Raw genomic sequence first — 25,482 nt, forward strand, 5'->3', positions numbered from 1 at the left:
TGTGAATGAAGTGAAGATCTGAGGATTAGAGGGTAGTAATGTGTCAACGTAAATTTCCTGATTCTAATGGTTGCATTGTAGTCATGTAAGATAATTTGAAGCAGATAGTAATCAGTAATGAGGAATCATGTCTTCAACTAAATCACAAATGGTTCAAAAAAAAAATTATCTGTAACTTTTCTATGCATGAGATTTAAAATTTTTTCAAGAGTTAAAAAGGGCAAAAAATAAAAAGGACATAAATAGGATATTGAATAAAATGTCTATAGACAATTCCTACCTATATGCCTAAATCACTTACAATCAAAATGATGCCACTGATATACAATTAGTGACCTTACTTCGCTTTCTGCCACAAAGGACTCACCTAATTACCATGATCACACTTCTCTTTTGTGTTAATCCACTTCTATTGTTAGGGTTTTAACTATTTTTAAACTTCTTGACATAAAGTAATCCCTCAAGTAATAATATTCTAATTAAGAAATTTACATTAACTCTTAATTTACTTAAAATACATTTATGGACTTTTTCCTTTATTAAAATTGTTTTCAGCACTATAATTTTGTGTGAATTGTTATACTTAGACAAAGGGGTATACAATTCCTATTTAGAAAACTTTATTGAATATCATACTTATCAAAAGAAAAAGTTAATTTTCCCCAAAGGCACCCTTCATTTCACATGATCTATACTCTAATGTTCTTTTGTATTAAAAATATGGTTGAATATGGAATTAGTAAAATGCAGCATATACAACTTCATGCTGAGCAAAAACAAGTCCAAAACAACTTTACCATATATCCATAGAATAGTTCCCACAGTACATTTCCTATGTAAATTATGTTTGAATGCAATTTTTAGAACCATTTTAAGATACATTTTGCAATCTGTTAACTGTAGGCATCCACATTTTTCTTCCATTACATAATCTGTTTATCTGATTAAGTTGGCAATATCTGCTAGGATCCACAGAATGCAGGAAAAAAAGCAGTTATTTCTCAAGGTTTGAGAAATCTGGTCCACCTTTAGTGTAGTTTCCTGAGATTTCTGCTCCACTGAAGTCAAAACCAGGATTCTAAAAGATACAAACATATATATAATGAAATAAAACTTATAAGGAAAAATACAAGTACAAACTGGCAATTGATAAAAAAGGATATATAAATGACCAATAAATACATGAAAATATAACAGACTTCACTGTTACCACCAAAGTAATATTTAAAATTATGAGGCATTTTTCAACTCTCCCAGTTACAAATATTTAGACATCATATGTATACTACAATGTTGGCAAGTGTATGGGGAAACATATACTTCAATAAAAGTCTGTAGTTATATTTAATAGCTAGCATTTTTATTTTATTTATTATTATTTTTTTTTTTGAGACGGAGTTTCACTCTTGTTGCCCAGGTGGGAGTGCAATGGTGCGACCTCAGCTCACCATAATCTCTGCCTCCCAGGTTCAAGCGATTCTCCTGCCTCAGCCTCCCAAGTAGCTGGGATTACAGGCATGCACCACCACGCCCAGCTAATTTTGTATTTTTAGTAGACACGGGGTTTCTCCATGTTGGTCAGGCTCGTCTTGAACTCCCAACCTCCGGTGATCCGCCTGCCTCAGCCTCCCAAAGTGCTGGGATTACAGGCGTGAGCCAGGCGCCCAGCCTATAGCCAGCATTTTTTGAGAGCTTTCTATATGCCACACAAATTTCTAAGAGCTATACATATATAAGATATTTAACCCTCACAACAGTCCCGTGAAGTACTATGTCAGGCCTTAGTCTTTTTGGTGGGCTATTTCGTTTATCCAACAAACATTTGTTGAGCTCCTACTTGTTTGGGAGACCATTAGAGGTATGTAGAATTCAAGAGCGAAAAAAAACAAAAATCCCTGCTCTAGTAGAACTTAACATTCTAGCAGGAGGAGACAAACCATAAATCAACCAGAACAGGGGCTGGCAGACTTTTTAAAAACTAGGTAGTAAATATGTTAGGCTTTGCAGTCCACATAGTCTCTGTCACAAATACTCAACTGTCTGAAAGACAATATACAAACAAATGAGCATATATGTATCGTAGAAAAGCTATAAAACAGGTAGTGGGCCAAATTTGGCCCAAGGGCTGTAGTTTGCCAACCGCTGATGTAGTGTTAAAAGTTGGTAAGTGACACAGAAAAAAAAAAAAAAACAGGATAAGGGAAATAAAATTATATTTAAATGGGATGATCAAAGTATGCTTCATTGAGCAATGATATGAAAACATAAAAGTTAGCCAAACTGTGGGAGAAGAGCATTGCAGTCAGGATAGCAATGGGATGGGCTGACATGTTCTTTAAGGAACAGCAAACAGGCCAGTATGGCAAAAGCAGAATCACTAAGAGGGATAGCTGTAAGGGAGGAGGTAATCAGGGAGATGATGGAATAACTGATCAGAAAGGGCCCTTTAAGAGATAGAGAAATGACTTGCAGAGTTCTGAGAAGTGGCATGATGTGACTTGGATTTTAAAAGAACTGCTCTAACTGGCTGGGCGCGGTGGTTCACGCCTGTAATCCCAGCACTTTGGGCGGCCGAGGCGGGCGGATCACGAGGTCAAGAAATTGAGACCATCCTGGCCAACACGGTGAAACCCCACCTCTACTAAAAATACAAAAAAATTAGCCGTGCGTGGTGGCGGGAGCCTACAGTCCCAGCTACTCGGGAGGCTGAGGCAGGAGACTGGCGGGAACCCGGGAGGCGGAGCTTGCAGTCAGCAGAGATCGCACCACGCACTCCAGCCAGGCGACAGTGAGACTCCATCTCAGAAAAAAAAAAAAAAAAAAGAACTGCTCTAACTGCTATTTTGAGAAGACTATGGCAAGAGTAAAAGTGAGAAGACCAATTAGAACCTTATTAGAGTAATCCAGGCAAGACATTAGAGGTGGTCCAGATCAGAATGGTGGTAGAGTTGGTGGTGAAAGTGGCCAAATTCTAAATATATTTGGAAGGTAGCATCAGTAAGATTTCCTAATACATTGGATAGGGTATGAGAAAGATGTAAGAATCAAAGATGAGTCCCAATTTTTTTTGACCTGAACTACTAGTTTTCATCAACTGAGATGAGAAGGCTACAGGTAAAAACAAATATGGAAGGATGTTAGGGTGTTCAACTTGGACATGTTGAGCTTAATATACATTAGATAGCCAGGTGGAGATGTTGAATAGGCAACTGGGTATGCAGGTCCTAAATTCAGAAAAAAAGTCTAGGCTAGAGGTATACATCTGGAAATCATTATCATAAAGACGTACATTATCAAGTGTTGCAATCTAGCAATTCCTCTCCTAGATATTTATCTTAAAGATATCTTAGAACACTTGAGTAGTTTCACAGAGATGAAAGCACAGCTTTGTTTAAAATAGAGAAAAATGAACAAATCTAAATCATATCAAAGGCAAACAGCCAAATAATGATGACACATCCAAACTACAGAATCCTCTGAAGCAGTTAAAAAGAGTGAGTTTTATACCTATGTATTAGTAGAGAAAGAGACCCACAGCATATTATTAAATAAAAAAGCAACAAGAAGAACAATACACACAGTGTGATCCTCCATTTATGCTAAAAAACAAAACAAGCAATAGCCAACATATGAGATGAAAATGAGATAGATGCATGGAATGGGGAGAATGGTGGTGAAGGGGCCTTTCACTTTTTACACTAGGTAAGTCTATATTGATTCAACTATAGTAAGAGTTTATACATGCATTACTGATGTACATAAAAGTAAGCTTAAACTCACAAATCACAGCAATACAAATAAATTCCTCTCAAGAAAATCTTTCGAAAAATCAAATCCATACAAGAAAGGCCATTTTTCTAACAATTCACTTTAAAAATTCTTCTAGAAAATGTTTGTAACTTTTCATAATGACATTTGAGTTTTAATTTCAAATAATATTTATTTGATGATTTTTATATATTTAATTACACATACTCATACACTTCATCTGACTTACTTCTTTTTGGAATCTCTCTAATGTAAGCTTTCTCTGCATTTGGTCTTGCACCCAAGGATCCGCTGCATATTCAGATTCTAGTAGAGAAGTCCAACAATTTGCTGCATCTCTCTTTGTCTTTGTAAGAACAATACGAACCATTTTTCTGTCCTCTAAAAAACACACACACACACACACACACGCACGCACAAATAAATTAGAGTTCTTCATCAAGTTGGGTTTTTTTTTTTTTTGAGACAGTATCACTCTCACCAGGCTGGAGTGCAGCGGCTTGATCTCGGCTCACTGAAACCTCCGCCCCCCGGGTTCAAGTGATTCTCCTGCCTCAGCCTCCCGACTAGCTGGGAATACAGGCATGCGCCACCATGCCCGGCTAACTTTTGTATTTTTAGTATAAACGGGGTTTTGCCATGTTGGCCAGGGTGGTCTCAAGAAGTTCTTCATTAAATTTTATATTTCCAAAAACAACTAACTAATCTTTTCTCCCCCTACTAGGTAACTTTGACATACAACGGTTTTCAACACATTTCTATTGCTTTATCTTTCAAAGCTGCAAAGACAAAAAAAGACCTAATACAAAAGGGGAAAATATATCAAGACAAAATTATTTTAATTTGATGAATTATAGTAATTACCCTTACCCAAAGTCCATGTTCCCTCATCAGCTATTGTAGAATCAAATAGTTTGCCCTGAAAAATAAAAATATAAGATGCTAAAAATACAGAATTTAATTTTTATAAAGTTTTCATGATTAAGATTTACCTACTTTCCTACCTAATCCACATCTTATACCACCACTTCACCATGACATTTATAGGTGCACAACCCTAAATTTTCTCCCAGCAGGTAAAATGGAAACTAGTTTACACTGCAAGGGATATTTACTATGGCAAAGAACACAGAGCTCTCTAAAGAAAGATGAGGGCTCCTTAATTTTTAGAAGATACAGTAATACCACTGGCCAAATGTGAAATTAATATCTGAAATGCTTTAATTCTACCAATTTAAATTAACCACAAGAAGGGATCTCCTGCTAAAACTAAAAAATGCTGTGGGTTTTTGTTGTTGTTGTTGTTGTTGAGACAGAGTTTCGCTCTGTCGCCCAGGCTGCAGTGGCACGATCTGGCTCACTGCAACCTCCACCTCCAGGGTTCAAGCGATTCTCCTGCCTCAACCTCCCTAGTAGCTAGGACTACAGGCGCCCGCCACCACGCCCGGCTAATTTTTGTATTTTTAGTAGAGATGGGGTTTCCCCGTGTTAGCCAGGCTGGTCTCGAACTCCTGACCTTGTGATCCGCCCGCCTAGGCCTTCCAAAGTGCCAGGATTACAGGCATGAGCTACCGCACCCGGCAAAATGTTGTTTTTAAAGTAAACTTTTAAAAACGTTTTAATCTTTTTGTTGGGCAATCGGCATTAAAAAAACTTTATGTATTCCAGATTTGATAGATTAGTTGTGACTAACTGTTCACAAACTCATGTTTTTAAAAAAAATAAACAAAATATAAATTTAAAAGAGACTGCACCAGGCCCAGTGGCTCAGGCCTGTAATCCCAGGACTTTGGAGGCCAACGTGGATTGCTTGACCCCATGGGTTTGTGGCTGCTGTGAGCTACAATCTCACCCCTGCACCCCAGCATGGGAGACAGGGACCCTGTCTCAATAAATAATTTTTTTTTTTTTAAGAGAGAATGCCTAAACTCAAATCCATTTTAATTTGTTGCCAAATTTAAGTTATAGAAAGTGAAATTAAATGTCACTAGGAAAAGCCCACATTTTAAAATATGTCAAAATTAGTGGGAAAAAAATCCCACTGGTCTATACGCACACCAGAAATCCCAAATTCAGCAGTTACTGCTAAATTCAGAAAGTTACTGGATTTACTAAAATAAATTTAAATCGTAATCTAAAACCATTGTTGAGGAAACTATGAATTGTACAATTCAGAAAAGTAACTGAGATCCAAGCTGACATAATGTCTTTCACACGAATCTTGAGGCACTCAAAGCACCTCCATATACTGTAATATATATAATAGCTAATAGCTAACGTATAGTATGAACTTATTACATACCAGTGAATACTCCAAGCTCTTCATACACATGAATACCATGTTATGCTCAAAACAATCCTATGTGAAGGGTACTATAACTACCTTATCTTGCGGATAAGGAAGGTATAGAGACACTGAACAATCTCTCGCCCAAGTTTACCAAAACTAGGAAACAAGTAGTCTCCCTTCACCATATTACACTGCCATCAAACATCTTGGGCATCTAACCTGAGAACTAAACCTAATTTCAACCTGTTAATTTAACTATACACTTAACAAAGAAAAAGCGGGTCCAGATCCAAAGAGCATTGGTGAAAAGAAATACAAGGAGTACTACTTATTTTATGCACACACCTCTTCACCACCTGTTTGACCACTCCACAAACATGCAGGATTTTCAAGCTTTTAGATGAGAAAACTAATCACCTGACATCATCTCTTAATTCTCTGCCCGTTATTCTATCCCTATTTTCTTTGTTGTCCTTTCCTATATTTATCTATTTATGAATTACGCCTCCGTACAGGAGCTTAACCTCTCCACTGCAGGTACGTTATCTGTTGTCTTCCTGCCTGTCTTCAGTGCACGGAAGAAATATTTGTTCCTTTAGCAACCTAGTTAATCTGTTCCCAGCTGAAGCCCGTCAGAGAAGCAGAAGCAGCAGTCTGACTTAGTTTGAAAACTCAACAGGAAAATGGGCCCCTCAAATTTCCACAACTCAGCACCTGCCCTGAGGAGGCGGGGGCTCTGACCAGACCCAAACCTGGTCAATGTTATCCTCTTTCTCTTTCTGCCAGCCACAGGAGCCGTCGGGACACCCAACAGTCGTTCAGGGAAACGGGGCTGGGGGCGTCTGGGAAGAGGAAACTGAACACAAGCCCCGAGCTGCCGCTACCTTGAGGATCTCGCGGCCGCCCACCGACAGCGCCACATGCCGGCTCTGGAGGCCGCACTGGATATCCTGGGCGCGCGTGCCTGGCGGCACCTGAACTTCAATGAACACTTCCTCCAGGGTCTGGTACCACTGGCCCCACGGGGTCCCGCACGGTACCACCCCACTCCGCTCCTCAAACGGGGCCGACATAGTGCAGTCCCTCCCGGCCGCAGCCGCACCAGGCGGAGCCGAGCGCACGCGCGGAATCCCACGCTTAGGCTACGCCTCGGCCTCTCCGCTCGGGTCACTGCGCATGCGCAGGAACGCAAGCTGGCGCCATGGTGTGCGTGTTCGTTTTTCCCTTTGAATGGCCATTTACGGCACCGGCAGGCCCCGGATGAAAGAATTGAAATCCAGAAAAGTTCACATGCAACGAACAATGGGACAGAATTGGAACCAGTGAAGCCGGAACTCACTACACCGTCACCTAAGTGACGCCAAAATGCACTTTCTAACGTCTCCGGAGTGAAGTGCGCTTGCGCAAATGCTAGGTTACAATTGAGTAACTCCGGGAATGACTGGGTGGGTGGGTGGGTGGGGCGGGGAACAGTAACGGTCTCCTATTGGATGGCAGCCTAAACTCACAGGCCAGCTAATTGGACGCAATCAGAACCCAGCATTCTTTCTTCGTGTTCATGTGCGGGATTGGTGTGCCCAGGGGTTTGGCTTTCCAATTGGCTAACGCCGGGGTGGGTGGGGAATGTGGGGAGATTTGAATTTGAAACCGGTAGGGAATGATAATCCGCATTCAGTTGTCGAGGAGTGCCAGTCACCTTCAGTTTCTGGAGCTGACCGTCAACATGTCCTTTCCTAAGGCGCCCCTGAAACGATTCAATGACCCTTCTGGTGCGTAAGGGGGAAAGAGCTGGGGGACGGGAGACGCCCTAATGCCCTTTGCCTCTTTCAGCTCCCTTCTTGGGAGGCAAGCAGGAGGCGATTTTAGGGTCGGGCTGGGGCTGATTCAGTTGATTGATTTTTCTCAAATATGCTCTAAGCATCTGTTACATGCCAAGCACTAATCAGGATGCTAAGGATACCGCAGTGAGTGAAACAGTCTCCGCCCCGTGGGGCTTACATTCAGGCGGGGAATACCGTCAATAAACAGCGGTAATGGAGAAACTACAGCAGGGCGTAGGGAATGGACCCGAGACGTTGGTAGCTATTTGAGTTTCAAGTCCGAGAGGGCCTCACTGATAAGAACACTGGAGTATTACATTTAGTCTGAACTTGTGCATTTCTTTTGTGTATTCCATTTGGGCATAAAAGAAGGAAGATTAGTAAAGGCAGTTTATGGGTGTAAAATTAGAGCAGCAGCACTTATTGAAAACAAACAATGAAGTTATGGGTGATATTGACCACTTATACCTCAAGCACCGTACTAAGGCTTTACATCGATTATTAGTTATGTTAATTTCCCACCAACTCTAAGGGGTAATCCTATTATTATTTTATTGATAAAAAGACTGAGACTAAAATTTGCTCAGTGCTACATTACCAAAGTGACCGGACTGGAATATGAACCCAGCCCCCATCGTGTGCTTTTAACACCGCAATGCACAGCACAGTAACCAGGAAGCCTTAGCTGTGTTTGGTAGGCACTCATCATTTAAGATGCTGTATGCGGCCGGGCGCGGCGGCTCACGCCTGTAATCCCAGCACTTTGGGAGGCCGAGGCAGGTGGATCACGAGGTCAGGAGATCGAGACCACCGTGAAACCCCGTCTGTACTAAAAATACAAAAAAAAAAAAATTAGCCGGGTGCGGTGGCGGGCGCCTGTAGTCCCAGCTGACTGCAGGCTGAGGCAGGAGAATGGCGTGAACCCGGGAGGCGGAGCTTGCGGTGAGCCGAGATCGCGCCACTGCACTCCAGCCTGGGCGACAGAGCAAGACTCTGTCTTACAGAAAAAAAAAATGCTGTATGCTGGGACTGTGCTACTAGATCTTGTTTATTCCTTCCAAAAGCCAAGTGAGGAAGGTACTGATATTGACCTCATTTTACAGATGAGAAAACAGAGGTTTTGTAACTTGCACAATCAGTAAGTGGTAGAGCTAAATATTAAAGCTCATGATTTATTCACTATCATACACTATTTCGTGGTTACTCATTACATCTCTAAGTTCTGTCAGCCAACGTGTGAATGAAAATACTCACAACTATTCACAAAGGAAGGCCAAATGAGCAAGTGAATCAGCACAAACTTATTTTCTTAGTTAAAAGATTCAAGGACCATATGATTTCCTGAGTAATCAAAGGACCTACTCTTAAGTTTTGTCAGTAGAGTGGCTTTAAGGTTTTTTTGTTTTTGTTGTTGTTGTTTGCATTATAGTAGGTTAAACTGGCTTTATCAAAGATATAGTATTTCAGGCTCACAGTTACAGGAATAATACTAATTATTCATTTGATGCTTAATGTGTATGAGGCACTGTGGTGATTTTTCATATTCCAGTACTCCAGCCTGGGTGACAGTGCGAGACTCTGTTTCAAAAAAAAAAAAAGCAAAAAAAACCCCAAAATTTATATTTCAACCTAAGATGTATTTTTATATCTCTACACATAGATATGAAAGAAAAGTTTCACAAAACAATGCTTAACTTTGCAGCATATGAGTCATGCTGACTTTTTCTATTGTTTTTACTTTTTAAATAATGCTAATCAAGATCTACTCATGGGGCTGGGCCTGGTGGTTCACACCTGTAATCCCAGCACTTTGGGAGGCCGAGGCAGAGAGATCAACTGAGGTCAGGAGTTCAAGACCAGCCTGGCCAACATGGTGAAACCCTGTCTCTAGTAAAAATACAAAAAACTAGCTGGGCGTGGTGGTGGGAGCCTGTAATCCAGCTACTCGGGAGGCTGAGGCAGGAGAATCGCTTGAACCCAGGAGGCAAAGGTTTCAGTGAGCCAAGATGGCGCCACTACACTCCAGCCTAGACAACAGAGCAAGACTCCGTCTCAAAAAAAAAAAAAAAATCATGAGTTCCTGTCTACTGTTTGACAAACATTTAGGGGACAGCAGTAGTTGCCTGGGAATGGTCCAAGCTCCTTGCTCTTCCTATTTATTTGCATGAGACTCTAGACTGAAGTAAATAGCTTTTCAGAGAATAGTATTAATCTATTTGTTCCCAATCAGCTAAAGCTTTAGGCTAATAGTATTTTAATTACTTTAAGTCCTAAAGGCCCCATCTCAAGTCTGCTATGTGTATTTACTCAGAAATGCCTTCAAATCTGGGACTTTAGTTAAGTGAAATTATGCAGTATAAACTTCTGGAACATACAAATATAGTCTAGTACAATTTGTACTTTGCGTAACATTGGCTTTTTGAATTTCCTAAGCCTCACATTGTTTATCTATAAATTATCACACAGGGTTCTTGTGAGGATTAAATAAAATAACATCTGTAAAATGCTTAGCATAATGCCTGGCATTTAGTAAGTGCTCAAAAAATTCTAGTTGCTCTAGTGTGGTTGCTTTTCTTCCGTGTGTTTGAATTGCAGTTGACATCTTTAATAGGTCTGATGTATTGATATTAGCCAGAGATGGATTATCACTATAAATTTTTATTCTAGGCTAAACATTGAGGGATAGACAATTTTAATTACTTTATTTCTAGAAACTGATAGTAGTTATCTTTGTGACTCTCTTCGAGTAGAGTTGACACCAAGTGTTTTATTTGCTATATTCAATCCTTAGTGAGAAAGCCATATATTGCCTGTAATATATGAAGTTCATCTCAAAACTGTTGTTTGCTCAGTTGCCTGTGTTCCTTTGACCCGGTTGATATAAAGGGCAAGATGATATTGTTCTTCATAGAGAGGCCTTCTTCATAATATCAAATGGATGCAATTTTTTACATTTAAAAAAAAGCAGTTTGTTAATGACATTTTTACATTTATATTCACTTTATTATGACATGTTTTAACTTAAGATCATAAGTAACATTAGATAATATATTAATGTTTTCTATTTCCTCTAGGTTGTGCACCATCTCCAGGTGCTTATGATGTTAAAACTTTAGAAGTATTGAAAGGACCAGTATCCTTTCAGAAATCACAAAGATTTAAACAACAAAAAGGTAATATAGATCACCAAAGAACAATGGTTATGTGATCTTATAAGTTTTAAAGTTATGTATAACAATATTTAAAGATGTTATAGCATTTTTTAAAATGTGAAGCTAGAACTATATTTAAATTTTATTTGATGGATTTATGAAAGGGTCAAGTACAGAATAATGCTGTCGTCATTACATTGTTATATAACCAGGAAAATTAAGCAAGATACTCATATTGATATGTAGCTTCCCTTTTGGTAATTACCTTGACTTGTCAGGGAATATTAGGAAAATCAGAAAGGTGTTAGATGTGTAAAAAAATTGTATGAGTAATTATTTGAAAATGTACAACTAAGGAAAGAATATATTGTTTCATCAAAAGTTGTAGTTAGAAATTTGGGGCCGGGCAAGGTGGCTCGTGCTCGTAATCCTGGCACTCTGTGAGGCCAAGGTGGGTGGATCACGTGAGTTCAGGAGTTCGAGACAAGCCTGGCCAACATGGTGAAACCCCATCTCTACTAAAAATACAGAAATTAACCAGGTGTGGTGGGGTGCGCCTGTGGTTCCAGCTACTAGGGAGGGAAGTGGGAGAATTGCTTGAAACTGGGAGGCAGAGGTTGCAGTGGGCTGAGATGACACCAACTGCAGTCCAGGCTGGGTGACAGTGAGACTGTCTCAAAAAACAAAAACAAACAAAAAGAGAAAAACAAAAAAATGTGGAAATTGTGTTTTGTGTGTAGTTAAAACACATTGACATCAACCATGATCTGTACAATTCATTTTTCTGTAGAATCTAAACAAAATCTTAATGTTGACAAAGATACTACCTTGCCTGCTTCAGCTAGAAAAGTTAAGTCTTCAGAATCAAAGGTGAGGAGCTTTTATATGCCACCTGGTTTATCAAGTGTATCATCAAAAACATCTGAAAGTATTGTATTTGATTAGAATGGGTTAAGTGTATGAATCAAGGTTATAAGTAAATCTGTAAATTAATGAAATGAGTTATCATTAGAACTCTAGCAAGTTTTACATTTCTGCCTAGGTCATTATGTTTAAATGTGCCCTTAGTTCACAGTTATAATGGTCTTCAATTCTCAATCACTTCTATGTTTAAATTGTTTATTACCTAGTAAACATTTCAAAATTATGTGATGCTTTGATTTATTAAGTACCACCATTTGAGTTGTTTTGTTTTTGTGTATTTGTTTGTGGGGAAGGGTAAGTGTTTTTGAAGAAAAGGGGGAAAAAATGCCAATATCTAAGAGAGGTTTGCTACTGAGAAACTGTTAAGGAGTGGTGAGAGATTAAATTCTTAATAGTCTTGTGGCTTGTGCAAGAGCTACTATTACTCTTTTCATAAGTTTATAAACAGGCAAGCTGCATAATACTTTTTTATTTTATTTATTTATTTTTTTTTGAGATGGAGTCTCACTCTGTCACCCAGGCTAAAGTGCAGTGGTGCCATCTCAGCTTACTGCAGCCTCTGTCCCCACAGGCTCAAGCGATTCTCCTGCCTCAGCCTCCCCAGTAGCTGGGATTACAGGCACGCCCCACCACGCCCAGTTACTTTTTGTGTTTTTACTAAAGATGAGGTTTAACCATATTAGCCAGTTGGGCAGGCTGGTCTTGAATTCCTGACCTCAGGTGATCAGCCCACTTTGGCCTCCCAAAGTGCTGGGATTACAGGTGCTGGCCACCACACCCAGCCGCCATATAATACTTTTTAAAAGACAGCCGGGGGGCTCACAGTGGTTCATGCCTATAATCCCAGCACTTTGGGAGGCAAGGCAGGTGGATCACTTGATGTCAGGAGTTTGAGACCAGCCTGGCCAACATGTAGTGAAACCCCATCTCTACTAAAAAATACAAGAATGTGCTGGACGTGGTGGCACGTGCCTGTAGTCCCAGCTACTTGGGAAGCTGAGGCAGGAGAATTGCTTGAACCTGGGAGGCAGAGGTTGCAGTCAGCCAAGGTGGTGCCACTGTACTCCAGCCTGGGCAACAGAATGAGACTCAGTCTCCCCACCCCAAAAAAAAAGACAGCTGGGCACAGTGGCTCACGCTTGTAAGCCCAGCACTTTGGGAGGCTGAAGCAGGTGGATTGCTTGAGGTCAAGAGTTCGAGACCAGCCTGACCCACATGGTGAAACCCTGTCTCTACTAAAAATACAAGAAAATTAGCCGTGTGTGGTGGCACGTACCTGTAATCCCAGCTACTCGGGAGGCTGAGGCAGGAGAACTGCTTGAACCTAGGGAGGCAGAGGTTGCAGTGAGCCAAGATTGCACCACTGCACTCCAGCCTGGGCAGCAGAGCGAGACCTATCTCAAAGATAAAAATAAAGTAAAAAAGTTGTACAAATTAATAGGTTTTTTGATGTGAAAAATATTCAGAGTTGGAAAAAGGCTTAGGTTGTTCATTCATTTGGCAGTTGCCTAAGCCTCATATTCGGTAATATAGAGCTATGTTGTTCAGTATGGAAGCATAGCCACGTGTGTCTGTTGAGCTACTGAAATGTGGCTAGTGCTATTAAAGAACTAAGTTTTTAATATTTAATTTTAATTAATACATATTTAAAGACATACTCGATTTTGTTAGTGGAACGCTTTTAAATATTTTTGGAACAACTTGAGTATGTGAATTTACTTTCTCCTCTCGATGTTTTATGAAATTAAATATACATAAACGTTTCTGATGAAAATTTAGCATTGAATTAAGACGTGCTATAAGTGTAGAATACAAAGAAAACTTTAAAGACTTAGTACAAAAATATAAAACATCTCATTGATAATTTTATACCAATGACATGCTGAAAAAATATATTTGATATGTTGGGTTAAATAAAATATATTAAGATTTTTACTTTTTAAACACACTACTAGAAAAATTTAAATGCATAGGTGGCTTGCATTATTTTTATTGGGCAGGACTATTATAGACACTCTTTTCTTAGAAATTGATGTAAGCGGTTTGACTTAAATTTCTTGAAGAAACTGTTCTGTAATTTTGTAATTTATAAAGCCCCTTAGAAAACTAAATTACATACAAGTTTGTATGGAGCCCCAAAATAATAGTCCTTCCCCATAAAAAATTTCATGGAGTGTGAAATTAATAAACATGACACTGATGTCACCCCCACCTCCTGCCCCACTTAGAAACATCTGAAACAGATTTCATTCAAGACGTTGATGCCTTTCTTCCATTTTTAGATGGAAAAGATATTCTTTTTCTAGCCATTGTGTCAGAAAGTCTGTTGGATATAAAAAGATATAGTGTGAAAATTATATGTCTTATTTAGAATAAAGCCAATGAGAAAATTAGAATCAGAGCTTATGCTGTTTCAGTTTTTATTTCTTTGCATCTGTATATTTTCCTCTTCGGGTATCAAAGTTTAAGTCGATTTCTCTTTGTAAGATTCTTTCTGAGATAGCATAATTAAATATTCAAGATGTGTTGCTGTTTAACATTAGAGGGAGGCAGTCAGTAGCTTTATTCATAAAGTTCCACCTGTTCTTTTCACTGGGCTGATTAGGAAAATCCTGATTTATTGGGTTGAAAACTTCTAAACCTAAAATGTCTTGAGATTTTTAGAATCTTTTATTTATCAGATGAGTGGCCTACACAATTTTTAACAGTCTCAGTGTAATGTTTAAAATAGAAACTAACTGTTTGGATCCCTTCATCTTTTCTGGTAACTGAAAAACAAATTTGGCTGTGATATCTGTGACATCTAAATTTGCTTATAAGTTTTTTTGGCTTTTAAACAGAAGGAATCTCAAAAGAATGATAAAGATTTGAAGATATTAGAGAAAGAGGTAAGCAGTGCTTTAAACTTAGTGAAAAGTACACATGATAGAGAGTTACACAGATTTAAGAGATAAGGATTCTGTTGCAGTGTGAGGAGTCCTGCAGTGAGGCAAACATGCCATCCAGAACAGTGCCTACAGGAAAACAGTTCTTAAAGTATTTCACAGCTCTATCCGGGCTATGTTAATGTGGTATGCTGGCAACGCCAAGATTAAAGATAGCCCACTTAATGAAAAACTGATAACTGAAAAATCATTATGTCAGTTGATTACAATTATATATGTGGATCAAATATTTATATCTATCCATCGTTCACAGTCTTCCTGTATGCTAACTTATGTTAACACAACATAGCTAGAGGATTTCTTAGTGAGCATGCAATCCTAGCTGGTTAGACTGTGATGAAGTTAGGCTAACTCGATGCATTGCTCTGCACAATAGGTATAGGCCTTCCTCATGGGTGAAATAACATAGAACTGTGCTGTTTGATATGGTAGCTACTCACCACATGTGACGATCTAAATTAAATAAGAACTCAATTCCTCAGTTGCAATAATCACATTTCAAGTGCTCAATAGCCACATGTGATTGGCAGCTACCATACTGGACAGGGCATTTCCACCATGACAGAAATTTCTATTGAACAGTACTAACCTAAAGAACCCATTTACTTTCCTAGCAATGCTAAGCAGCTCACTGTGAACTTTGCTTCTCTGCAGTCTTTTTTTTCTGTTTCCATTGCTGACCAACTCTTTTCCTCATGGATATATTCTTTCAATATATTAAAATCTTTCATTTGATTACAGTCGAATGTTGGCTTTCGACCAAGAGTATGTCAGAGTAACTGTAAATGTCTGCTCAGTTGCTCTGATTCTTTTTTATTTATTCTAATAATGTTAGCTATCATTTTACTGAGGGTACATGTAGGGGTTGATACTTACAGGAATAATCACTGAGTCTCAGTGAGATAGCTGGTAAGTGAGTGGTAGAGCCAGGATTAGAACTAATAATTTACACCAGTGACTTCATTGGGTATAGAATTTTAGGGTGGCAGGTTCGCCCCCATTATATTAAAAATATCATTTCATTGTCTTTTGGCTTCCACATTTTCTGTTGACAAATATTGGTTTGGGTTTTTTTTTGTTTTTTGTTTTTTTAATCTGGTAATAGCAGCAAGAATGATGGCTTGCCAATGCCTAGTGCATTCTCCTCAGAAGCCCAGCTCTGCCTTCTTGAAATAAAAAACATTTAGCATTTTAAGCTAATTTGAATTTGTGTAATTGAAGCTAGAGAAAATAACTATTATAGGTGGAAATACCTTAAAAGTGAATAAATAGCAGCCGGGTGTGGTGGCTTACACCTGTAATCCCAGCACTTTGGGAGGCCGAGGCGGGTGGATCACGAGGTCAGGAGATCGAGACCATCCTGGCTAATATGGTGAAACCCCGACTCTATTAAAAATACAAAAAATTAGCCGGGTGTGGTGGCCCGTGCCGGTAGTCCCAGCTACTCGGGAGGCTGAGGCAGGAGAATCGCTTGAACCCAGGAGGTGGAGCTTGCAGTAAGCCGAGATCGTGCCACTGCACTCCAGCCTGGGCAACAGAGCACAGAGCAAGACACCATCTCAAAAAAAAAAAAAAAAAAAGTGAATAGATAGCTTAATTGTACTTGGAACTTATGGCAACTAAAGTTCTTATGTTCTTAAAATGCATTAAGACTTTTAAGATGTATCATAGGTAAATATGATTATTCAAATAGCTAGTAACATTAGAATATCTACAAGCATAATGTCAAAATCAGAGATTTTTCCAGAAACTTTAGGGGTGATTATTGGTAGCATCTCCTTATGTTGGCATTCTCTCAGTGAATCATTTATTATCACCTTGTTTTTGTCCAGATTCGTGTTCTTCTACAGGAACGTGGTGCCCAGGACAGGCGGATCCAGGATCTGGAAACTGAGTTGGAAAAGATGGAAGCAAGGCTAAATGCTGCATTCAGGGAAAAAACATCTCTCTCTGCAAATAATGCTACACTGGAAAAACAACTTATTGAATTGACCAGGACTAATGAACTACTAAAATCTAAGGTATCTGAGCCTCATGATAACATTTACAATTGAATAAATATAAACACGTTTTTTAGGGCCGGGCATGGTGGCTCACGCCTGTAATCCCAGCATTTTGGGAGGCCAAGGCGGGTGGATCACCTGAGGTCGGGAGTTCGAGACCAGTCTGACCAACATGGAGAAACCCTGTCTCTACTAAAAATAGAAAAATTAGCTAGGCGTATTGGCGGGCGCCTGTTATCTCAGCTACTCGGGAGGCTGAGGCAGAAGAATCGCTGAACCCAGGAGGTAGAGGTTGCAGTGAGCTGAGATGGCGCCATTGCACTTCAGCCTAGGCAAGAGAGTGAAACTCCGTCTCAAAAAACAAAACAAAACAAAACAACGTACACCAGGCGATTCAGATTCATTTTGTTAAGCAAACATGTTTCAAGAAATCCTTTCTCAGGGACTTGCTTTAGAGTCTTGCAATGGACTTTCCAGCATATAGAGGTAAGTGACCACCCAAACAACCTTTCAAAAATGAACCAACAGGCCAGGCACAGTGGCTCACACCTGTAATTCCAGCGCTTTGGGAAGCTGAGACGGATGGATCACCTGAGGTCAGGATTTTGAGACTAGTCTAGCCTAACATGGCGAAACCCCATCTTTACTAAAAATACAAAAATTAGTCAGGTATGGTGGCGTACACCCGTAATTCCAGCTACTCAGGAGGCTGAGGCATGAGAATCGCTTGAACTCAGTAGGTGGAAGTTGCAGCGAGCAACACGGCACTCCAGCCTGGGTGACAGAGTGAGACTCTGTCTTATAAAAATAAAATAAAAATAAACCAGCAAGTCACATTAAGGAAAAGAGGGATAAGAACCGTAGACTGGTACAGTGGCTCATGCCTGTATTTCCAGCATTTTGGAAGGCTGAGGGCTGGAGAATTTCTTGAGGCCAGGAGTTTGAGACCAGCCTGGGCAACATATCAAGACCCCATCTCTATAAACAAATTGAAAAATTAGATAGGCATGGTGGTGGTGCACACCGGTAATCCCAGCTACTCAGGAAGATGAGGCAGGAGGATTGATTGAGCCCAGGAGTTTGAGATTATAGCGAGCTATGATCATGCCACTCCACTCTAGCCTGGACAGCAGAGCGAGACTTGATCTCTTAAAAAGAAAAGGGAAAAAAAATTAAATCAATCAGTAATTATGGTGTAGGTCAAAGACTGTTCTCTCTACCAAAGTATATTAAAGTCAAAAACATAACCCCAGTGATAGGTAGAAAAATCAATATTTGTGTATTTTAAATATGTCTTAGCAGAAAATATTTCTGAATTTTTTACGTGTTTGTTGTATTTAGTTTTCTGAAAATGGTAACCAGAAGAATTTGAGAATTCTAAGCTTGGAGTTGATGAAACTTAGAAACAAAAGAGAAACAAAGATGAGGGTGAGTGGAAACCTGCCTTTGGCAGGTTTGCTGTGTCTGGATCTGGGGATCAGTATAACTTTCTCATTTCCTAAAACAGGTATCTTTGTTGTGTAGGGTATGATGGCTAAGCAAGAAGGCATGGAGATGAAGCTGCAGGTCACCCAAAGGAGTCTCGAAGAGTCTCAAGGGAAAATAGCCCAACTGGAGGGAAAACTGTAAGTGAGTGAATGTGAAGAGAAATTGTTAAGTGGAAGCAATTCTTGATTTGAGTCTCTTCACAAATTATTGTTTACTGAGACTTCAACCTTCTCTTAGTACTTATCTCATTGCCTCCCTCCAGTTGCCCTATTTCTCTTTTTAAACTAGAATGATCCCTAATCATTCTCAAACATGTTGTGCTACAAAGTTGTATGAGTGCATTACTTTTGTACATCTTCTGTATTATTAATGATGAGGAAAGATTTCATGATCTTATGAAAGTGGTCATTAGATTGAAATTGAGAAACACTGGTATAGGAAGTTGTGATTTATGCACAATCCTAGCCTTTGATTTTGAGCTTTAATATACATATAATAAAATGTGTGGATAGTAAGTATTCAGTTTGGTGACTTTATCAATTGTATACACCTACGTAACCACTACCAAACAAGATAGAGAACATTTTCATCCCTTCAGAAAGTTCCTTCATACCCCTTCTTGTCCCCCCACTACTGCCTATGTCATGTCCCCATCCCCATAACTACTTTCTCACTTACATCATCATAAATTAGCTTTGCCTTTTTTTATTTATTATTATCTTTTTTTTTTTTTTTTTTTTTTTTTTTAGAGATGGGGCATTGCTTTGTTACTCAGGCTGGTCTCATACTCCTGGACTCAAGTGATACCACCCTGGCCTTCCAGAGTGCTGGAGTTATAGACATGGGCCACTATACCTGGCCAGTTTTGCCTTTTTTTAGGACATGCAAAAGAGAAAGAGCATGTGTGTGTGTTGCTTCTTTTGTTTGATGTAATTTTTCAAGATTCATCCAAACTGTTCTGTATACTGTAATTTTTCCTATTTTATTTCTGAGTAGTGGTTCACCTTATGAATATACCTTCATCTCTTTACTCTTCTCCTTTTGATCATTATTTGGGCTGTTGCCAGTTTCTGCCATTAAAAAGACTGCTGTGAACATGTTTTATGTTTTTTTATGGACACCTTTTTATTTCTCAGAGAAATTTCTAGGAGTAGAATTCTTGGGTAATAGGGTAGTGTATATATAATGTTTTTTAAAACTCAGAAGTGTTTTTGCCATTTTTATACACCCCCTGGCAATGTATGATAGTTTCAGTTGTTCCAGATTCTCACCAACATTTAATGTTGTCAGTCTGTTTGATTTTAGCCTTTCTACTAGGTAGGAAGTGGTATCTCCTTTGTGATTTTAATTTGTTACCATGAATGTTGACCATATTTTTATGTGCTTATTGACCATTTTATGTGCATATCACCTTTTGCAAGGTGTCTATTGAAGTCTTTTGTCCATTTCTTGCATTGGACAGTTTGGTGGAGGTAAACAGATAAGTAATTGAAGACCAGGTAGTCTGGGACAAAAGCTTTATGGGCACACAAAATGCTATTTAGTATGTTGGGTGGGTGAGGAAACCAGGAAGACCACAAAAAAAATATTATTTCTAACACTTGGGATACTGTAATGACGGTTCTCGTCATCATAGATTTTTTTGTCAGTATATATTCAGAAAACTTTCTCACTTAAATAAAAATTTTAGTCTTCTATTTTGATGTAAATTGTGAATTTGAGAAATTACATAAAATAATAGTTAAGAGTTAGGACTCTGTAGTCAGCCTGCCTGATACAGCAGTATCTGGTACATAAGCATTATGTAAGATTATTAAATAACGAAACTAGAATGTATTAACATATGCAATTTTTGTTTTAGTGTTTCAATAGAGAAAGAAAAGATTGATGAAAAATCTGAAACAGAAAAACTCTTGGAATACATCGAAGAAATTAGGTAATATGAGCAGTAGCTTTAAATTGAACCTTATTTTTTTAATACTGAGTCATTTTCATCATTTTTCTGTTATTTTCCCCTGTGCCTAAATAGATGTGCTTTTTAAGATAATTTGTTTTAATGCAGTTGTGCTTCAGATCAAGTGGAAAAATACAAGCTAGATATTGCCCAGTTAGAAGAAAATTTGAAGGAGAAGAATGATGAAATTTTAAGCCTTAAGCAGTCTCTTGAGGAGAATATTGTTATATTATCTAAACAAGTAGAAGATCTAAATGCGAAATGTCAGCTGCTTGAAAAAGAAAAAGGTATTACAGTGTTTTATAGTTACTTTGTTTAGATAAGTGTTACATACAACATTTAGGAAAAATACTACTATGCTAAAACAACCTTTTAAATATAATTAGCTATACTAACATTTTAAATATAATTAGCTATATAGCTATACAACAGCAAAAACCTGTACTGCATTTTAGAATATTTTACTCTTATAATGTTTGTTTTCTGTTTATTTCAATACAGCATATTACCTGTCTTGATTGAAATATATACAGTCATATAATTCTTGACTTTTCCACTAGGTGGCTATTTAACAATCAGTAGATAACACAGAACAAGATTTGTGGGTTTTATTATTTAGCACATAGTATATATTACATAGAGTAATGATACAAAGTTCACAGTTTTGTTTTCTTCTTTGGAAATACCATGCTAAAAGCAGCGTAATGGAATATTATGGGAGTCCAGGTTTGTCAGTCTTAATGTTCTTATCTAATTCCAGTATTCTTGATGTTTTGCGTTTTCTAGAAGACCATGTCAACAGGAATAGAGAACACAACGAAAATCTAAATGCAGAGATGCAAAACTTAAAACAGAAGTTTATTCTTGAACAACAGGAACGTGAAAAGCTTCAACAAAAAGAATTACAAATTGATTCACTTCTGCAACAAGAGAAAGTAATTTACCACCATATTTTTTTAAACTGTTCATTTTGTGTCATACATTTCCCTGTCTCTGAACACCTTTAAATTGTGTATATCCTTTGATCTACCAATTCTATCTTTAGAGTCTTATCCTGAGGACATAATCATGGATATGCTGAGGATTTAGCTACGTATTTTCACTACATGTTCACCCTAGGGTTATGAATAATGTGGGAAAATTACAACAGATACAGCAAAATAGGGAATTTTTAAAAAATTTTCTGGCTCATTCTTGTGTTATTTAGGCTATATAAACATTTACACTTACCTTGTAAAAGACTGTCTAATTACAGAAGAAACAAAGCAATTTTTAAAATCCAGATTATTTATAGAACATTTTACATATCAGTGAGAAGAAAGAAAGTCCACTGAAAAATTATGGGCATAGGATGGAAACAGAGAAGGAGAAATTCTGGCCTGTAAATATAGAAAGATACTCCACCTTAGTAGTAACCAAGGAAGTAGAAATAATATTTTTTTCACTTACAAAATTGGCACAAATTAAAACATTTGATAACACAAAATACTGGTGAGAGTTAAGCCAACAGGTACTTACATGCACTGATGTGAAATATTATAGTGTTGGACAACCTACAACAGCTAAAGGAATTGAGTAGATCTATATACACTGACCTGGAAAGATTTCAGCAACAGAGTATATATCATTTATATCCCTCCCCAGATGTATATGTATATATAAGTGTAAAGAAAAATATCAGAAGGCATATATATTCCAAACTAGTAGCTGTCTCTGCAATGGGAAAACTAAAATTAGGGGGGGAAGTCGTCAAAGATAATATTAACATCATTTGTAATGTTAGAATTATTTCACAATGGTGATGTATTTGTATATTGTATAGCTTAAAAAATAATTTTATGTAATATGGAAATCACCACACACTTTTTACATAATATGTGAAAAATTATGTTAATATCAAAGCCAGTTGTAAAACAGATATATATATATAAAATATAATTTTAGTTTAAGAAGTTTCTGCATGTGCGTTGCATAGAAAAAAGCCTAAGATGATATTTGCCACAATGTTAACAACGTATAGGAAATAATCTATGAAAACAAATATGCTATTTCTATATTGTTTTAAGTTTCCTTGAATCTGTTGAATTTAGGTTTCATCCTTCTTTATCTGTACTTTTTTTTGTCTCCTAGTACAACCTCACAATGCCATTCCAAATTATTTTGGTGGTTTTCTGTTTGGATATAGGAATTATCTTTGAGTCTTCATCAGAAGCTCTGTTCTTTTCAAGAGGAAATGGTTAAAGAGAAGAATCTGTTTGAGGAAGAATTAAAGCAAGCACTGGATGAGCTTGATAAATTACAGCAAAAGGAGGAACAAGCTGAAAGGCTGGTCAAGCAATTGGAAGAGGAAGCAAAATCTAGGGCTGAAGAATTAAAACTCCTAGAAGAAAAGCTGAAAGGGTTTGTATTAATAGGATCTCATGTTTATATATGACTTCAGATGTATTTATTTTGAGTACTTTTTTTAGTATTCTCTTATCAATCGTGAGCGTGTTAGGTTGGAATTATTTTATAATTAAGTAGTAATTATTAATTATTTTACAATTAAGTAGTAGACACAGAATGTGAACACAAAACGTACATGCAAACAAGTAAGACAGCCCCCTCTTTTAAGTTAAAAGTTAAAGGTTTTGCCCCCTTTTTTTAAGGCCAAAGAGAGTTTAAATAAACAAATGACAAAAGTTTTACACTTCTTTACTACTCTGATAATTTCTGAAATTTATTGAACATCAGCATTAGAACAATAATGAACTCAGGGCTGGATGTGGTGGCTCATGCCTGCAATTCCCATACTTTGGGATGCCAAGGTGAGAGGACTGCTTGAGCTCAGGAGTTTGAGACCAGCCTGTGCAATATAGTGAGACCTCGTCTCTACTAAAAATTTAAAAAAAAACTAGCTGGGCACGGTGGTGTGTGCCTGTAGTCCCAGCTACTTAGAAAGTTGTGGGAGGAGAATCACTTGAGCCCACGAGATTAAGGCTGCAGTTAGCCGTGATCACGTCACTGCACTCTAGCCTGAGCAACAGAGTGAGACTCTGTCTCAAAAACAAACAAAACACAATAATGAACTTGGGGGAAAAAATAAAGAATCCCTCCCATTAATAAATAGCATTCCCATTTTTGTCTATGCACTTACATAGTGTAAGTTATACCTTTAATTACATTTTTCAGGGAGCACAAACACTTCAGAAATAGCAATCGAAATGCAAAGCAGGCTGGCACAATGGCACATGCCTAAAGTCCCAGCTACTCAGGAGGCTGAGATGGGAGGATCTTTAGAGCCCAGGAGTTTGAGGCTGTAATGCTCAATGATTATACCTGTTAATAGCCATGGCACTCTAGCCTGGGCAACGTAGCACAAGATGCCACCTCAATCAATAACTGATAAAAAGCAAATGAGAAAAAATAATTATAACTGGGAAACATTCAAAAGTAAGAAATCTCTTATTTACAGTAGAAAGACTGAAATCTTGGCTGGGTGCGGTGGCTCACACCTGTAATCCCACCACTTTGGGAGGCCAAGGCAGCGAGATCACAAGGTCAGGAGTTGGAGACCAGCCTGGCCAACATGGTGAAACCCCATCTCTACTAAAAATACATAGTAAATTAGCCTGGCATCGTGGCGCACGCCTGTAATCCCAGCTATTCAAGAGGCTGAGGCAGGAGAATTGCTTGAACCCAGGAGGCGGAGGTTGTGGTGAGCTGACATCGCACCACTGCACTCCAGCCTGGGCGACAGAGGGAGACTGTGTCCCAAAAACAAAAGAAAAACTGAAATCTCACTTTTTTCCCGGACTCTAGTTCCTTATAATTTCTGCCACATTATGTTTCCTTCTCCCATACACTTATTTATTTCATTTTGTTTTGTTTTGTCCATAGTAATTGCTAATTTTTTATTTATTAAGAGAAACTATTCCTTAGCCTACATATTCATATTTCATAGTTCAGGAACACAGGTTAGTGACAAACACTACTACATTTATTTAAATTAAAAAGTCTGGTTTGATTCTTGAGTTCAAATTGCAAATATTTAAATCCTTGGGATCTGATCATTAAAACACTTGTTGTCAAAGGACTGTGGGCTAGATATGAGTTTGTATTATTGTAATATATCTCACACCTGTGTATCTGTCTCAGTGGATACTTTTGTTATTAATCTTTTCTGTTTTCTTATGATTAGTGATGCAAATGAACAGCAAGGTTTTTCATATCCCTGCTTTTGGGGGAACAATACAAAATTGTAATTAGGGGTGTTGTTCTATACTACAGCCAATCTCAGGGAACAGGAATCTTGGGAAAATAAGATAATGTCATTTTCAGAGAGGAAAGAAAATTGAGATAATTTTTTATTCCAACTCAAAAAAACTGTGGTCCAATGGTCAAGAGATAAGGATTTTTATTACTAATTCTGTTAGCTAGCTGGTTGATTCTGAGCAAAACAATCTTAGTTTCTTTGATTTTCTACTTCATTAGATATAAAAGAGTTTTATTAGATGGTCTCTAAGATCCCTTCTAGCCTGGAAATTTCAAGCTTAAGAGAAAAACAAACTAAGAATTGAAAATAATTCCTCTAGGGGACAGGGAAGAAAATATTTTTATTATAAACTCTTTAGTCATATTTGATTGCTCTTGCTGTGGTGTGTATATTTTTGAAATCCGACACTTGTTACAGAATGAATTTGATCAGCTATTTTTCTTATCTCAGTGTCCAACTTAGTCTATAAGTACACAATGCTTATTTACAATTTTTAGTTCTGTATATTCTTTAAAAGATCTCTCATAAGCTCATATGCATATCTAAAAATTTTATCACCACTTTGGAAATATATTATTTCCAAAATATCCCTGAGATTTAATAGCATATGTATATAAAAATGACTTAAAACCCATTCTATCTATGCAAAATAATCCATTAAAGAAGTTATTAAGTCTTTCAGTAATAGAGTATTATGTGGGTTATTCATATAATCAGAATAAATCCACAAAGTCTTGTAACTCTGTAATTTAAAATGAAGTGGCTTTAATTGTTCATGGTATTTCTCAAGTATCTAAATGGAGGGAATGAAACTTTATTCAATCCAGATGTTTTTTGACTGGTAATCTTTTGCAGTCTTTAGTCCTGGCTAGTATCTTAAGAT

At 37.9% G+C, this 25,482-nt stretch overlaps 2 protein-coding genes across 6 annotated transcripts in view; one reads left to right on the forward strand and one right to left on the reverse strand.

The window, feature by feature from the left end:
• Positions 1–603: 603 nt before the first annotated feature.
• Positions 604–7,467, reverse strand: NUDCD2 (NudC domain containing 2). Its single transcript, NM_001246565.1, is given in 4 exon segments — positions 604–1,078; positions 3,998–4,149; positions 4,639–4,687; positions 6,943–7,467. Coding segments are annotated over 4 exon segments (474 nt in total). The 5' UTR covers positions 7,132–7,467; the 3' UTR covers positions 604–994.
• A 34-nt stretch (positions 7,468–7,501) lies between these two features.
• HMMR (hyaluronan mediated motility receptor) overlaps positions 7,502–25,482 on the forward strand; it is a 31,477-nt gene continuing 13,496 nt past the window's right edge. For 2 of the 5 annotated variants that reach the window (XM_001145921.5, XM_009450091.5), the window contains exons 1-11: positions 7,502–7,827; positions 10,953–11,051; positions 11,821–11,900; positions 14,795–14,842; positions 16,732–16,920; positions 18,244–18,330; positions 18,427–18,527; positions 20,252–20,326; positions 20,453–20,631; positions 21,131–21,279; positions 22,530–22,744. In XM_001145921.5, coding sequence (XP_001145921.5) covers positions 7,716–7,827; positions 10,953–11,051; positions 11,821–11,900; positions 14,795–14,842; positions 16,732–16,920; positions 18,244–18,330; positions 18,427–18,527; positions 20,252–20,326; positions 20,453–20,631; positions 21,131–21,279; positions 22,530–22,744 — 1,334 coding nt within the window. In that variant the 5' untranslated portion in view covers positions 7,502–7,715. The remainder of the gene's footprint in view (positions 7,828–10,952; positions 11,052–11,820; positions 11,901–14,794; positions 14,843–16,731; positions 16,921–18,243; positions 18,331–18,426; positions 18,528–20,251; positions 20,327–20,452; positions 20,632–21,130; positions 21,280–22,529; positions 22,745–25,482) is intronic. The other 3 variants (XM_009450090.5, XM_063811656.1, XM_063811657.1) reach the window with 2 other exon arrangements.

The sequence above is a fragment of the Pan troglodytes genome, chromosome 4, assembly GCF_028858775.2.
Source record: "Pan troglodytes isolate AG18354 chromosome 4, NHGRI_mPanTro3-v2.0_pri, whole genome shotgun sequence".
Taxonomy (NCBI): domain Eukaryota; kingdom Metazoa; phylum Chordata; class Mammalia; order Primates; family Hominidae; genus Pan; species Pan troglodytes.